The sequence below is a fragment of the Hydra vulgaris genome, chromosome 03 (genome assembly GCF_038396675.1).
Source record: "Hydra vulgaris chromosome 03, alternate assembly HydraT2T_AEP".
NCBI classification, from domain to species: domain Eukaryota; kingdom Metazoa; phylum Cnidaria; class Hydrozoa; order Anthoathecata; family Hydridae; genus Hydra; species Hydra vulgaris.
Window position 1 is genome coordinate 36,062,651 of NC_088922.1, and position 17,651 is coordinate 36,080,301.

At 25.4% G+C, this 17,651-nt stretch overlaps 2 protein-coding genes across 2 annotated transcripts; both read right to left on the reverse strand.

Annotated features, from left to right (window-relative positions):
- Nucleotides 1–65: 65 nt before the first annotated feature.
- LOC100208988 (cyclin-dependent kinase 10) lies at nt 66–13,480 on the reverse strand. The gene is made up of 3 exons (XM_065793057.1): nt 12,868–13,480; nt 12,211–12,393; nt 66–575 (listed from the first exon to the last, which is right to left on the reverse strand). Exons 1-3 carry the CDS (start codon nt 13,412–13,414, stop codon nt 133–135), a joined length of 1,173 nt encoding a protein of 390 aa, XP_065649129.1. The 5' UTR covers nt 13,415–13,480; the 3' UTR covers nt 66–132.
- A 350-nt stretch (nt 13,481–13,830) lies between these two features.
- Nucleotides 13,831–17,095, reverse strand: LOC105845490 (cytochrome b-c1 complex subunit 6, mitochondrial). Its single transcript, XM_065793059.1, has 2 exons — nt 16,881–17,095; nt 13,831–14,201 (listed from the first exon to the last, which is right to left on the reverse strand). The coding sequence occupies exons 1-2, from the start codon at nt 16,978–16,980 to the stop codon at nt 13,894–13,896; spliced, it is 408 nt and encodes a 135-aa protein (XP_065649131.1). The 5' UTR covers nt 16,981–17,095; the 3' UTR covers nt 13,831–13,893.
- Nucleotides 17,096–17,651: the final 556 nt, after the last annotated feature.

Below are 17,651 nucleotides of genomic sequence, written 5' to 3' on the forward strand. Positions count from 1 at the left end.
TATATATCACATTAAAATTTGATTATTAAATAAATCTTTTCTATATTATAAAGCTGATTAATAAATAAAATAAGATTTATAAATATAATAGATACAGTATAAAATTACAATAAAAAATAAATTGATTATAAACTATTTCTTATAAGAGTTTTTAAATTTCAAATGCTGAGCAAGTTTTTTTGTAACTTTAGTTTTTATTTTACATTCGTATTTGTTTTTGGATACCTCTGATGCTCCTGCTTTTTCTTCTTTCCAAATACCGCGAAAATTTCTATGTTCAGGAAATGTAGGCATAAGTGATTTCTCAATAGGTAGGGGCTTATCTTTAAAATAAGAGCTTTCTAGACAGTCCTGGGCAGATATACGTTGTTCTGGATCAAATGTAAACATGCTATTCATCAGAGAAACCCCAGAACTGGATAGCCAAGGAAAGCGCTGCTTTACATTGTTGTAAGGCTGGTGTTTGAATTGAAAATTTTTTGCACCTGGAAGATTGACAAAACCAGGCCATATTTTTTCATTTGGTGAACCAAGTAAATCAATAATAAGTTGCATTTGATTTATCTCAGATTTTCCTGAAAAAAAAATTAATTATAAATCATAATGAACTTTTCCAAATCTAACTAAGAAAAGAAAATTTAATAGAAAAACATTATACTTACATGTCATGTTGTCTAAAAATCAAATTAATTGTAGAATAAATAACTGCAAAAACGCAAACTTGATTGATTTATACTTTATTTTTTTAATGCAGAATGTGTTTTTTTTAATAATGTTTTATAATATCAGTTATATTTTGGATGTTATTTTGGATGTGCATTGTTACTTTGGATTAAAGATAAAATTTCAAGGTTGAAATTTTAGATTTTAAAAGAATTTTTTTTCATTTAATATTAATAAGACTATAATCTTTTATAATATGAAAAATATATATCTATTATCACTTTTGAAGTAATAGAGATTTAAAGTATAATTGTAATAAATTATGTAAATTTTTTAACTAAATAATAAGCGACCACGAGTTGCTACAGAGACCACAAGTGGCTACAGCGACCACAGGTGGATACAACAAAAAAATTTTAATATATGCTAACAAAAATTAAAGACATTTTAAACAAAAATAGAAAATTTTTTTTTATTTCTTTCAAACAAAAAATAAAATTTTTTTTTTCCTAATCTTAACAGTTAAAACTCAGTCTTACTTTAAGAAAAGATAAACTTGCTAAAAAAAAACTGACTCTTTACTAGGGATGTATTGGAATTCCAGCCGAATTTTGTCTTATAGATCAACTTGCTTCTGGGTGGAATTAAAAAATTTTTTTTTACTTTTTTTTTTTATGACTTGTGACAGGCTTTGTAAATAAATCAAAAAATCATTATCCTACAGAGCAATAAAGAATTATAGGTAAACCGAGGTAAAAAATACAAATTTAATTTTTACAAATGTTTATGCAGTAATACTATTTCTGCAAATAAAACTAAATTTGTATTTTTTACGGTTTACCTATAGTCCTTCATTGCTCTGTAGGATAATGATTTTCTGATTTATTTACACAGCCTGTTACGCCATAAAAAAAAGCAAAAAAAAACTTTTAATTCTAGCCAGAAGCAAATTAATCTAAAAGTAAAAAAATCTGAACGGGATTCCGATACATCCCTACTCTTTACAGTGTTAAATGTGCCAACATAACTACATATTCTTAATTTTCGGAAATATTTACCACCCACCAAAAACATATTAAACCTCTCTCCCTCATTTATTAACTTTTACTTGTTATCAACCAAAAAACATCTCAAAACTGAAAAAAAAAATCAGAATATATATATATATATATATATATATATATATATATATATATATATATATATATATATATATATATATATCAGGTAGGTTAAGTAGACTAATATATATCATGTAGGCAACGTTAAAGAAATCACAGCTTGGCATATTGGGACAACAAATTATTTAAATAATTAACTATATTAGTACCATTTTAAGATGGTACTTACAGGTTGATGACTTTATTTTTATATCATTTTGCTTGTTTAGAAAAGCAATATTAGTAATAAATTCGAAGTTGTTATTTTTTAACTTAACTTTGATTATTAATAGTGTCTAATGCAAATAACGATGGTAAGAAAGATTAATCGTATAAAATGGAATGAAATGCAGTTTTAGTTGTGAGTAAAAAGAAACTTAGAATTAAAAAGCTTCTGATACATATGACATGTTTAAATTTGCTTACATTAGCATATTGCCAGCTCATCAAAAATGTTGCCAAATAGTTTCAGGATATTTTTTGTATGATTTATGTGATCTATAATATTTTTTGTTTAATTTTAAATATAATAGTTACCAATTTAACAATATATACCTGTTTTGCCTACTTGATTTTTAGAACGATTTCTTAAGTTTATTTGTTTAAGAGTATTTTATAAAACATAAAGTTTTTTTATTTAAGTTATTTCTTTTTTGTATAGGTGTGTAGTTTCTATGGGAATATTACTTTTTTGAGAGTTTAATGTCTGAACATGGTTAAATGATAGCCTTCATTTTTTATCATTTTTAAAGCATTACAATTAAAAATTAACTACTGCTTTTTAACTGTCCAGTGCCCCACCCACTTACAAAATGTAAAAATTTTGCTAGTCTAGTGTTTTGGTTGTCGTAGCTTATTTTTAAATCTTATTTTTTGTTTTCTAATATCAATGAATGTTAGGAAATTTATAAAAAACAGTGCTTACTATGATGAGTTTATCCGCATTACTAGCATTTGTTTCTTAAGTGTCCCAATATGCCCGGCTTTACTCTACACAAACAAATAAATTAAAGCAAGCAACATATTGCGTATTAAAAATTTCCTTCTTTTTTGAAAATATTTTTGAACAAAAGAGTTAGCATAAATTAAGACTTTTTTAAAAAAATTTACTTTCTAAAAAGTTGAATTAAAAAATAAAATTTAACATTTATCAAAAGTTCAAAAAAAAAATTATCTATTCATTTACAGTTCGTTTTTGTCATGCTTTCTTAATTACTTTTTTAATTACGAGAGTTAAGAGAAACTTCTCTTAATTCTCCTACTACTTTTTTAATTTGTGAATTAGTTAGAAATTAGGTCTCAAAAAAAAATTTTGTGAATAAATTTCTAAAGAATTTTTAAAATGTACTGCAAAAACAAACATCTTAATTAAACTTGACTAAATAACTTAATTGAACAAACAAATTGATTAAACTAACGAGGTTTGTTGAGTTTGGCAGTCACAAAGAAAAGAAATCAACAGTAAACAAAGTCACAACGTATTTTCTACGGCCTGTAAGAAACACGTAATAATCAGGAGGCCTGGAACTGCTTTCATAATTAGCTGAAATAAAACAATCTAAAATTATTATTTCGGCACATTCGTTTCTATTATACTAAATCTTTTATGAATGCATTTATCTATTTTCCAAAATTTTGTTTGATCCTTGACATTAGTTATAGGCGATTAATTATGTTTGCATATTTAACTATATATGTATATTAATATTAGAGTACATAATAGAATTAAAACTAGATGATGTGTTAAAGCTTAACTAAAATATATGATTAAAGAAGAAAAAATGGAAACAAAAACAAAAGCAGTTTAAAAATATGGCATACCAAAATATAAATTTTACTACTGTGTAAATGGAAAGCATCCTGGTACGGTTGATAAAAGACCTTTTTTAGCTTTGGCTGAAAAGCTTATTTAGTTGCATATTTTTTCTTTAAATTACACAAATCTTTAAATTACACAAATTCAACCCATAACTTACATAACCCATAAATTACACAGATCTTTATATTACACAAATTCAACCCATAACTTTTAAATGTGGTAAAATTTATTTAGAAGACCTTTTTAATTATCATTGGACGCCTTGTAAATGTAGTAAATGGTTTTGTGGTACTTATTTTTATTAATTAGATATAATTTCTATTTGAATTGTTTTTAAATCCAAATATATGTAATTTTGTAATATAAAAATCTGAAATCAAATTAATTTCTTTATATATAAAAAACAAAATCTGATAATTAGGCATGTGCATGATTGTATTTATTTTTTTACTGTATAAAGAAAAGATTTTATTTTCACACCTTTAATTTTTTTCTATACATACACAATGGAATCCAAACTAACATGAAATGATGCTGTTTGAAGTTTTTTTAATAGTATTTTTATAATTAATTTAGTAAATAAAATAAAAAACTTTTAAAAAAAAATTGTGAAATTTTTATTCAGCTTGCTGAGCTTTACAAGAATATGCAAAAATATTTTTAAAATTCTAAAGTTTAATAACATAATCTTAATTAAAAAAAAAACTTATGAAATATGCATAACTTACATTAGTGTTTTTATTTTTCAGTTTTATTTGTTTTATAAAATTTTTTTTTAGTGTACATATATCAACTGACAAATAGGAAAAAAATACAAGGAGTATTCATACAACAACTTACAAAATAGATAAAGCATAAAAAGAGTGCTGCTACATTGAGTGAGAAATAGGTAGAACATGTGAGTAATGCTGCTACATTAAGCAACAAATAGAACATGCAAGGGAGTGCTACTACATTAAATGAGGGTTTAGGTTAAGGCAGCCATCATTTTTCATTAAACTTTTTTTTTTTTCCGAAAAATTAAAGTGCACAAAATATATTAGGAAATTGCATTACATACAAATTTGTAGTGTGTGTATATATATATATATATATATATATATATATATATATATATATATATATATATATATATATATACATGTATATATAAATATACATACATGCATTAGATACAAATTTGTAGTGTGTATATATATATATATATATATATATATATATATATATATATACATATATATATATTTATATATATATATTATTAAGTAACCGGTACCTTAGCCCCGGCTAAAAATAAGACTTGTGCAAACCCAGGCACAGCAAAATTTTAAGATTTAGCAGGGGTTGATAGCTGGGGCTAGAAAAAAATTTATAATACTTAATATTATAATTTTATGCTTACATTTTTTTATTTACTAAATACTGGTATACATTTATATATTTTTAAACTTTTTTAAAAATTTATTAAAACTTAAACTTTTAAAATTTATATCCAACAAGATTGCAAGCAACCACTATTAAGTTATGAGTTACTTTGAAATAGAGAATAAAGTAAAATTCTAGGAAACGTATAACTGAAGACTTAAAAAGTTGTAAGTTGTATAAGAAAGGAAAACATAAAGATGGGTAAAAGTTATAAGGTTATTTTGATGTTCAAAGAAAGAAACTGCATTAATAAAAGCTTTTTTAGCATGAAGGGACAGATACAGTAAAAAGATGTAACTTGTTAAATAAAAAGCTAAGCAAGAATGTGTTTTGGTTTATCGTAATAGCAATCATAGCTCATCAGAAAAAAGAAATGCAACCTTACAACAAGGGGAGAGTGGCTCAAGCTTGGCAGATAAAGCAGGTCTAATTACATTTACAAAGCGCTTTTAGACTTTTTCTGAGATTAAGAAGGTTTTTATTCATCAATATAGAAATGCCAACAATATTGCAATATATTTTTGCAGCAAATAAATGAGTTTTATTGTCTAACAAAATTGTGGATTTTAAGCCCATAATTTAAACCCATAAGCCACTGCAAGCCTTAGGCTGTTACAGAAGAGAGATCATATTTAAAATTGGCTGCTTGTTCTAAGCAATTAAGAAGTGAAGATTTTTAGTCAAGATAAAAGTATAAAGTTGAGTTGTCAGCAAATAGAGCCACTTTAGATTCAACGAAGATCGTTATTGTAGATAAGAAATAATACAGGAGCAAAGATAGAGCCTTGTGGTACCCTTAAAGTTACTTGAAATAAAGAAAAGGGTAGGCCTTTAAGAATAACTTTACTACTGCAGTTAGAAAAAAATAATTTAATAACCTTAAAACCTTTATGTAAAGAAACTAATAACACTGAAAAGAGTTCTAGAGAATACTTTTTAAAGACAATGATGGAAACCTTGTCTGAAGCATAAACTGTAGAAGTGTTTAATTGGGAATTAATTTCAGTATTGTAAGCCAGAGTGATTTTGATGTTTAACAATGGGTTAATCTGTTTAAATGTCAGGAAGAGTATGGCCATTATATTCAAAAGTAAAATTAGAGAAAGATTTCTTTGCAAAAAAACTCTGCTTTATTCTGGGGATGATTAAAAAGATCAGACCCATGAATTAGAGATTAAATGTTAGATTTACTTTAGTTAATGACACTGTTGAAGACAAACCAAAAATCTATAGGACCTAACATCTGAGATAAGATACAAGATTTAGTAAACTGAGAATAACAGAGCTTAACACCCGACAGGACTTTTTTACATTAAGTAATTGCAATAATAAAAGGACATTTGTTCTTAAGAGAGATGTTCTTGTAAAAAAGAAGAAGAAAATGATTAATGTTTAATAAAGCAACTGTTCAAGATGGCAAAAAATGTGGAGTAGAATGAGGCTTGACTTAAAATCGAAGAGAAGTAATAAAAGCTTCCAAGATGCACTTTACGCATACCCATTATGGATATAAACATATCTGTTTGCTATTTATTTAGATGCTGGCATACAATATCCTTTCATTGTAATATAAACTTTAGTATTTATATGATGTAGTATTTGCCGAAAGAGAAGATGACCAGTTGGATGTGTGGTGTGACTTTTGCAAGACAAGAAAAGGAGAGATTAGAAAAAACATTGTATCGATCAACAACTGTTAGAAAAGATTAAAGTAATTTAGGTATCAGCGTGTTGAGAGATAGGAGCTTCAGTAGAAAATGGGGGAAAGCATACCTGCTTCAAAAAAGAACTGATCGAAAAAAATAATTATTTTTAATTATAGATTTTCTTCAAACTTAGTGTACATACTCTTGCTTGGTGACAATACAATATTCAATAATTAGTTTTATAATAAGTCAATTAATTTAGTTAATTTTAATTAAGTTTTTTTTTATATGGAAAAAAGAAATTTTAATAAGTAAGTATATTGATTGTAATAAATAAATAAGTATATTGATTGTTTTCATACTTATACGTGCGTTTAGCATATTTGGATAAGGCGTTAAATTTGTAAACAGAATGTCTGGGGTTCTAGACCTGCATCTTCCCTTTTGTTTTTTTTTACACATGCATACAGCCAAATGTTAATAAAATAAAACAATAATACCATAAAAAATTGATTGCAAAATTTGTGAACTAATAACATATAAAAGCATTGGGTTTTAAAAATCTCGTTTTTAATTTTACTTGTTTGATTAAATTTCTTAGTGTATCATCAATTATTCACTAAAGTAGCAATATTTCATGATTATGAACATCTACAATCAAATTTAAAATGTGTGTATAAAGTAGCACAAAAGAATGTGTCATTTCTTCACAAATGCTCATTTTAAACGAAAGTTAATTCAAATTAAATATTTTAGCATGGTTCCACAAAGGGAAGAAGGAAAATGGTATCAACTTCTGATAATTTTGGTGGAGTATTCACAAACACTTGAAGATCTTTGTACTGAGCTTGACCAACACAACCTGAACCTAGATGATCCACAACTCTGGGGGTCATCAATATCTGTGGCATGTGCACTTATGACATTTAAGTCAGAGTTGTTGTACAAATCTGTATTTGCTAAAATGAAAGATGTGTTTGAAATGGAACCTCAGAACATCACTTAAGACTTTAAGCGCTGACTTCAAAATGCTCTGAAAGAGACATGGCAATCAAGCAAAGTTAATGGATGCAGGTGACCAATATTTAAATATAATTTCACTACAGCAATTAAGGGATCATCTTCAATTCTACAAAAAGATTTAACAATGACAAAAAAATGCAATAATATTGAAATAGACTTAAAAGTAAGGGTCGGCATCTCAAAATATTTCAATGGCGATAACAATAGTTTCCTAACCACGCTATTTTGGTATATTATTTTTAATTCAAAATGTTTTGATTCAAATTTCGTTAAGGTAATAAAATTTTCCAAATTTTCTGAGTACTATTTTGAGACAATGATAAATGCTTAAAAGATATGTTTTTCCTGTCAACTACTCTATTACTCTATCAACTATTCTACCACTATCATATAAATTACAATTAAAACTACCGCTGTAGCCACAAAGATAGAACATCAGCAACTATTACTGACCGTAATAGATGCTGATGTTCTATCTTTCTCTCTTTCAGATTCCATTTTGAAAATGCCATCAATCGACAATTCTGTCACAAGACTTCAGAGAGAGTACAGGCATCTCCCATTGCTGAAAAAATGGGCTCACAAAGTGATGGGTCTCTGCACGCTTTCAACAGAAAAGTTTTTAGGAGCATGGGGCTCACGTGTCATAGAGATAGCACAGTTCACTGGTCATATCAAAACCAAGCTTCTGTTGTTCAAAAGATATTTTGAAAGGTACTGGTTAAGGCTGTTTACACCTGGAGGGTTCAGTGTCTTTTCCCTCAACCACTAAACAAACAACTCTGAAGCTTTGAACAGAAGACTGAAGCCATCTATGGGAAATCAGCATAAAGGCTTCTGGAAGTTCATGTGTTTGCTCCAAAAACACATGTTTCAGCATAATTTTCACGAGCTTCAGCAGCTGGCAAACAATCTGCCAACACGGAGAGCCCAGCGCCACTACAGTGCCACTTAGAAGAGGAAAGCATATGAGCAGAAGTTGTTGAGCGGAGAGTGGTCTACTGAGCATTTCCTCAGGACAGTCACCAACTTGTTTCAAAATTTTCGTATGAGGTAAATATTTTTATTTCATAGACGAGAGAAAGAGATAATTATAATGATGATCATAATGATGATGCTGACGATCATCATAATCATAATGATGATGATGATCATTATCATGATCATAATGATGATGCTGATGATCATCATGATCATAATGATGATGATGATCATCATCATGATCATAATGATGATGATGATCATCATCATCATTAGGTTTTAGTCTTCCTCTTTTATGCTGTTGATGTTGATGATGATGATCATGATAATGTCATCATGATGATGATGATAATAATGATGATGATCATGTTGATCATGATATTTATTTATGCATATATATATATATATATATATATATATAAATATATATATATATATATATATATATATATATATATATATATATATATATATATATATATACACACACAAAATATAACATGAATTTTGAACAAAAAATATATACTTAAGCACTGTTTCACAGGAAGACGTGCGATCTCATGCAATTAAATGACCACGCAAAAAAATACTTTGTTTTGACGATTTGACCACAACTTTTAACATGTTTTCAAAATTTAAAAATGCGCTAAAAAAATTTACTCAAACTTATCTAAAAAAAATTTTACTTAAAAAAAGAAAAAAAAATCTTAATGAAAGAGAAAAAAAAAACAAAAAATAAAAACAAAACTCAACCAATTAAAATGCTTAGTTTATTTAAATCATGTTTTTAATTACGTTCGGAATAATTTTTTATCTTTATTAATGTTTATACAATATTATCGGAAACCCTTAAAATAAAAAGAACAATTTACTTTTAACGATTGTTTAAAAAATACTCATGCTTAATTTAAATTATAGTTTTTTTTTACTAATTTAAAAATATCAGTTTCCATGTAAATGTAAACTGGTAAATAATTACGCATTAAAAAACCATTTCATTCTTTATTTTAACATTTGTACTTTTATTGTTTTTTTAGTTAAAATTGTTTCAAAATATTAACATTTATCATAAAAAATAAATATTAATACAAACAAAAAAAACAACAATTTATTAATACTTAATATAAAAATTTGTTAGAATTTTTTTTTTCATTTTATTAAAAAGCCTTTCAATAATATCGTAGACACAGATCAAGGGTGCCACAAGTCAAAAATTAGGGATATTGAGTTATGAATGTCATTTGATAGTATGTTATGTGTTGTACATGGTGACAAAATACCACAAGTCTAAAACGAATGTTTACAAAATGACAGATACAAATGGCACTCTTTGCTGGAAAAAATATTAAAACTTAAAACTTCAACCCTGATTTTCTCAGTTTGATACTTTTTGACTTGTGGCACCCTTGATCTGGGTGTACAATATGAAAGTATTAAATATCAAATTTATTAAATTGTAACGGCTTGCAAAAACATTTTCAATGAAATTTTTTTTATCTTTTTAAATGAATTTTTTTATCTTTTTAACTTCAATGATTCTTATATTATAATTTTTTGAAAAGACTTTTGTTGCATTAGAAAGCCATCGTTTAAAAAACAAAATAACTTTTTAATTTTTTAATAACGTATATAATAAAAAATGCATACTTAAATAATTTATATAATATAAATTAAAAAAATTATAAACAACTGTCAATAATACTTTTAAAAAAATCATCAGTAAATTATTACTTTATTTAAAAGCGTTTTGCTAATATAAATAAGTTTGTTCAGAAGTTTCTATGTAATTTATTTCACCTAAGGTATAATTCAAAATATTTTTATTCAGCATGTTTTTGAAATATTTTTTGAAATAGCCGCGGTCAAATTGTCAAAGCAAAATATAATTTACCTGTTCATATAAGGACGTGTGATCGCACATCTTCCTGTGAAACACTGTTTAGGATGTATAAATGTTTATACAAAACTGGTCACAAACTCGGCCCTGGCTATATTTTATCAAACCGGGCCCGGTCAAAAAACAGCCCCGGTCACTTACTAATTAATATATATATATATATATATATATATATATATATATATATATATATATATATATATATATATATATATATATATATATATATATATATATATATATATATATATATAGATAAATTTTGAGATATTTAAATTTTTTTTAAATTTTATAGATATTTACGTTTTATAGGTATTAACATTTTTTGATAAAATTTAAAATTTTTACAATTTTTAGATGCAAACCCAACTATGTTAAATATTTTTTGTTCCTTATCCTAGAGGGTTTGGAAAGCCAATGTTTTTAGACAATATAAGAATCAGTCCATCTGGCCTATTTGGTACAGAAGGTTCATTAAAGCTTGATTCACAGAAGGGGTTGATAATCATGACTAGTTGAACAACCTTTGTGTTTTCTGTATACTGTTTTGTTTTAACTGGATTTTGTCTATTAGTTTGATTTTAACCGCTTATATTAATAATTAGAAACTGTTTATTTAATATATATGAACTAGTTTTTTCATATATAATTATGTAATAGTTATGTAAATCTTCAATATACATATAATTACTTGAAAATTGTATAACTCAATGTAACTTTTTTAGGGGGACACTAAAATTAAATTTTTTAATTTGTTTTAGATTTAACTAATAATAAAAGTATTAACTAAAATGGGTTGTACTCAAAAAAAACAAAAAAAAAGAAGGCTGAAAAAAATACAGTCAACAAATCTAAGGAGGCTGCTGTTTCTTCTGAAGTACACAATCAATGAGCTTCCAATAAACATCAAATTGATGTTTTAACAATTTAAATGCAATTAAAAAATCTTTACATTACGAATAACTTTTGTTATTCTTTTTTAATTTTTTTATTTTATGTGAAGGCTTTAAATAAAATCAAAAATTAATTACGTGTAAATTAAATTTTATAATTAAATTTTTTTTTATTATGTACGTACTTTTATGATAATTTTAAATGCTCAAAACTCTTATTTCATATCTTTCTAAAAATCATTCAAGAGATTATTTTTTAAAGTTACATCAAAGTATGAATAAATTAAATTTAATTTTCCCATGATTTATTATTATTATTATTAATATTATTATTATTTATCTATTTTTACAAAGAATGGTTTAAAAGTTGTTTTTTTTTAAGTTGACTTACTAATTAAAGCATGAAATGTATAAAAATTACAATTTTAAAAAGACTACATTATTTTTTTAAACAATTTTTTCTTTGCAACTTTTGAAAAAAAATGCTTATACAACTTAAAAATATTATATTTCTTCATTTCAATAAATTAATTTCGCTTTTCAATAATTTAAATTAAATTTATTCATTTATTAAACAATCAATAGAAGTAATTTGTAAAAGCGTTTTGCATAACTTTAATAAAATATTTCAAAAGATAAGTCCTAAAGTAATTATTTTCAAATGCAATTAAAAACGTAACAAAAAGTAATTTTCAAAATTTACCTGGCATCAGAGGCTTGCACAATAGAAGTTCACCCATGACACAACCAATAGCCCATATATCTACCTTAGGTGAATGGAGTCGTGAACCTAGTAAAAGCTCTGGACTTCGATACCAAAGTGTCACCACTACAGGAGTCATTAACTTACCCGACTTACCAAATGTTCGTGCTAATCCAAAATCCGCTGATTAAAAAAAGACAGACTAAATTTAAAAATTTACTAATTACCTGGGCAAAATTAGTTTCACACGGATAATTATAACTAAATATATTAGTCGTAAGTTGAACAAGTTAAGAATATTTTAGATTTATATAATTTTAAAACATGAAAAAATTATTCTCAGCCACATACAATTAACTTATATTATTAGATTGCATTATATTTTAAATATTGTAATATTTAAAATATTGAAAATTTTGGATTATTTAAAAAATTTTAATAAACTTTCAAGACTTCTGACACATTTTTCTTCAGTAAGAGAATTAAAAAATTCAAGTAATTAATGCAACAGCTAATCATAATGCGATTTAAAATTACAGACTTGTATTTTGGTATTAATCTTGAGGAGTTTGTTAATGCTAATTAGGAAAAGCTTTGCTTATTATTTTCAAGATTCATTGGTACAAAAAATCTTGTGAAAAATAAAAATAAAATCACCTATTTTTAAAGTTCCATTGTTTGTCATTAAAAGATTTGACATTTTTATATCTCTATGAATAATAAAGTTGTTGTGAAGGTATTCAGTACCAAGTAAAAGCTGAATAAGCAAGCATTTGACTTGAGATTCTGTAAATGGAGTCAACATATTATCTAGTAACCCTGCTAAATCGTGTTCACAGTACTCCATAACTAAAAAAATATATTCTAAAGGTCTTCCAACAACAACTTCTTTAAGTTTGACAATGTTTTTATGCTTGATTCTCATCAACAAATTTATCTCACGTAAACTACTGATAGGTAGACCTTCCTTTTCTTTATCCATTCGAACTCGTTTTAGCGCAACAATTTGTCCTGTGGTTGAATCTTTAGCACGATAAACTACTCCATAGGTACCCTCACCAACTCTATTTAACTTCTGAAATTCAGCTACACTACGACAACTTCCTATGAAAGGAAGATTGGGACATTCAACTGGCTCACATGGATTTTTAAATGAATACAATACAACCTTTTCAATATAATTATCATCATTTTCAGTAGTCATCTTTAAAAGTAATTATAAACATGAATAATTTTCTAAAATAAAATAAAAATTTTATTAATATATAAGTTTAGTAAAAAAGCATAAGAAATATTAAAAAACTGAATCGAAAAATACTAATAACTGGTATTAAAAATGAGGAAAAAAAGAAAAAACATAACTATAACATAACAAAACATAACTATCATGCTTTAGAAATTTAATAAATATTCAAATGTGGTAACTAGTACTAAGAAATTAAAATTATTCAACACAGGCACATTTCTTTGACTATCACTTTCCAATTGATTTATCACTTTAACGGTGATAGTCAAATTTGACAGTGATTGACATCACTATCAAATTTGAAACTCTTAGGAATAACAAAAACACAACAACAACAACAACAACAAAAATACATTTTAAAGTAAATAAAAATATTGATTTTGCAGTAGAAGTACTGGCTTTTAATTCAAGTAAAAATTTCTAATACATAAACAATTTTATTTTAAATGCTTGAATAAATCTTTAGCCATGCACATATCTTGACAATGAAAAAAGTCTAGTAATTCTTCCGCACAGGTTTCTTCAGTATGAGCTTTAGACTTAACTCTCTCTTCACATTTTTCAAAAAGTTCCATTAGTTCAGAGCAGTGTTTAGTTTTTCCGCAGGCTTCACGAAGTGTATCCATAGGGTCTACAGGATCTTCTTCATTAGCTGCTGCTTCTTCATCAGAATTATTTTCCTCCTCAGGCTCTTCATTTTCTTCTTGAATAACTTCTTTATTTTCTTGTTCTTCAGATTCATGCTCTGATAAAAATAAAGTTCAATAAATACAATTTTATATATATTGCAATATTTTTACATTTAAAAATTTTTATACAATTTATATACTTTTTATAAATATTTTTTTAATTTAAAGAATTAATTAAATATATTACAAACTTGTGATAATTTTAAAATAATATATAAAATAAAATTAAACCTAAACTATTACTATTATCTAGTAACCCTGCTAAAAAAACCTTTACCTAAACATTAATGCTTTTGGTTGCCTGAATAATAAACATTAAAAAGTATTACTGATCATTTTGCTGTAAAAACTTTGACATTTTAACTTTGTTGCTGAGAATATATATATATATATATATATATATATATATATATATATATATATATATATATATATATATATATATATATATATATAGCAAGAGAGTGCTGCTACATCGACTGAGAGTTTGGTTGGGGCAGGCAGTCTATCGAGTAATAAAAAAAGAAAATTCCGGCCTTGCATTTTAATTTTTTTTTGAGTCAACAAAATATGGAAAAACTTTCTGACAACCAGTTAGGAGTTATATATATATATATATATATATATATATATATATATATATATATATATATATATATATATATATATATATATATATATATATATATATATATATATATATATATATATATATATAGTTTGTTGCATTTGGGAAGCACGGAAGGAAAAAAGTGATTCTTACGCCAACACATACGTCACTTTTAATTACTTTTGACTTTCATCCAACATTTGCGTGTTGGACGAAAGTCAAAACCATTAAATTAATGACAAATTAATTGTTTTTTAAAAAAACCACAAAAACGCAAATTTAATTGACCAGAATGTTTTTAAAACATTCTGAATGTTTTTAACAATATAAACAATGTTTTTATTTTTATTTTTTTTAATAAAATGTTTTTATTTTTATTTTTTTTACTGTAAATCATGCGCGGTGTGTTGCTACATCAACTATCTTATAGCCTGACTCCCAAGGAAGTGCTGCTACATAGACTGACAAACAGCCTGACTCAAAAGGGAGTGCTGCTATATCGACTGACAAATAGCCTGACTCGCAACGGAGTGCTGCTACATCGACTGAGGGTTTGGTTGGTTATATATATATATATATATATATATATATATATATATATATATATATATATATATATATATATATATATATGTATATATATATCTATATATCTATATATCTATATATATATATATATATATATATATATATATATATATATATATATATATATATATATATATATATATATATATATATATATATATATATATATTATATATATATATAAATTTATAAATATATATATATATATATATATATATCTATATATATATATATATATCTATATATATATATATACATATATATACATATATACAACTCTTATGTTGTCAGAAAGTTTTTTCTGTATTTTGTTGACAAAAAGTAAAAATTAGAATGCAAGACTGGAATTTTTTTTTTAATTAATTGATAGACTGCCTGCCCCAACCAAACCCTCAGTCGATGTAGCAGCACTCCCTTGCGAGTCAGGCTAAAAGATAGTAGATGTAGCAGCACTCCCTTGCGAGTCAGTCTATAAGATAGTCGATGTATCAGCACTCCCTTGCGAGTCAGGCTATTTGTCAGTTGATTTAGCAGCACTTTGTTGCGAGTCAGGCTATAAAATTGTCGCATATACATATATATATATATATATATATATATATATATATATATATATATATATATATATATATATATATATATATATGCATATATATATATATATACACATATGCAAATATATATATACACACACACACACACACACACACACACACACACACACACACACACACACACACACAAATACAAAGCAAAAATTATTTTAAACATAAAACAGACATGTTTTATGATAAACCTTACAAAAAATGAATTATAAATTATTATAAAATTATGAATTATTAGAAAAATTTATAAATTTCAAATTATAATTTAAAATTTTAAAATCAAAAATTTGTGTAATTAAATTGCTAGAATTTCAAATGATTTGATTTTTTGCAACATAGTATTAACTACGGCGTATTAGACCATGTTAATTGCTACCAAGTAGAGATAAATTGTTAAAAAAAAAAGCTTTTCACCATGAATATGGAAAATGATGATATTGAAAATATCACATCATTATAAATACATGAAACAATTTTATGATATAAATTAAATGATGATGTTAAAGGAAAAGTATTTGGTTTTGGCCTTGAGCCTTCGCTTATGTATCCTATGTGTTTTTTGTTTCATTTATTCCTGGCACAAACAGTATCAAAATTTAAAGCCAATAGACTACAAGAAATGGATTTGTCTTTAATACATTTTTTTTATTTTAACTTCAAACATTTAAAAATAATAAAAAGTACTTAACATAAGTACAGAAATCCTCTTACAAAATTTTAACAAAAACATTATTTAAAATAGCTAATAATATTTTCTGATAAACAATTCTAATATATCATTATAAACATAAAAAAACTTTATCAAAATTGTTAAATAAAAACTAAAACATTAATTGATAATTAATTATCAGTTAACAATTTTTTTTTTTTTAAATTAACAATCTTGAACAAGTTTTTTTACAATTAATTGTAACTAAACATTACATAACTACCTATATCAACACTGGTAGAAAGGGCAACTGGTTCGTGAATTTCTTCAACAACGACTTCATCAGTTAAGATTACAGAATTCTCAGAATTTTCTTCAGACATTTTAGAAATAATTTTTTTTTTAAAAAAAACTCAAAAATAAGGAAATTTAATGTTAAAGGTCTTCACCCTCTGCGTCCTTCTTCTGCGCTACGGAAGTGGCAAAGCTATCCTTAAATAGTTTATTAGTAGCAGATTTACTGTCAGTTGGTGCGACATTACTGTCAGTTGGACCGACATATGTCGGCATTGATCTTCTTTTTTGCAAAAAAAAGTTTTCTTTTTTTTTATTACATTTTAAATAGAGTAAAACCGGGTCAAACCGCACACTTATTAATAAAAATTAAATAACTTTTTTATTTTTTTTTTTTTTTTTTTTTTTTTTTTAATAGATTGATAATAAAAACTACATAAGATAATATAAATGCATGTTAAAAAAATAATAATAAAATTATCGAAAATAATAAATGTAAAGAAAAAAAAATTGTGCGGTTTTAGGCGACATTCTGATAAAACCGCTCACTTGAGAAAACATTGAAGTTTTTAAATTTTAACTTTCTTTTTATTATTTTTTTTTAACACAACTTATATTTAAGAAACTATATTAAAGTTTTTACATTTTTTGCGACAAAAAAATTTAGTTCCAACTACATATTTCTTTGGTAAACAAGTTTTTTTGCACAACCGTTCCCGACATATCGAATTCTCGCATTGCAACATTTCTGTGTGTAACT

Bases quoted from the DNA above. Each gene is read 5' to 3' on its own strand.
- LOC105845490 (XM_065793059.1), bottom strand. From the start codon at position 16,980: ATGTCTGAAGAAAATTCTGAGAATTCTGTAATCTTAACTGATGAAGTC. The intron at 14,202-16,880 runs GTAGTTATGTAA...TATTTTTATCAG, and splicing joins TTCTACCAGTGTTGATATAG to AGCATGAATCTGAAGAACAA.
- LOC100208988 (XM_065793057.1), bottom strand. From the start codon at position 13,414: ATGACTACTGAAAATGATGATAATTATATTGAAAAGGTTGTATTGTAT. The intron at 12,394-12,867 runs GTGATTTTATTT...TTTTTTAATCAG, and splicing joins CAATGGAACTTTAAAAATAG to CGGATTTTGGATTAGCACGA. The intron at 576-12,210 runs GTAAATTTTGAA...TTTTTTTTTCAG, and splicing joins GTGCAAGCCTCTGATGCCAG to GAAAATCTGAGATAAATCAA.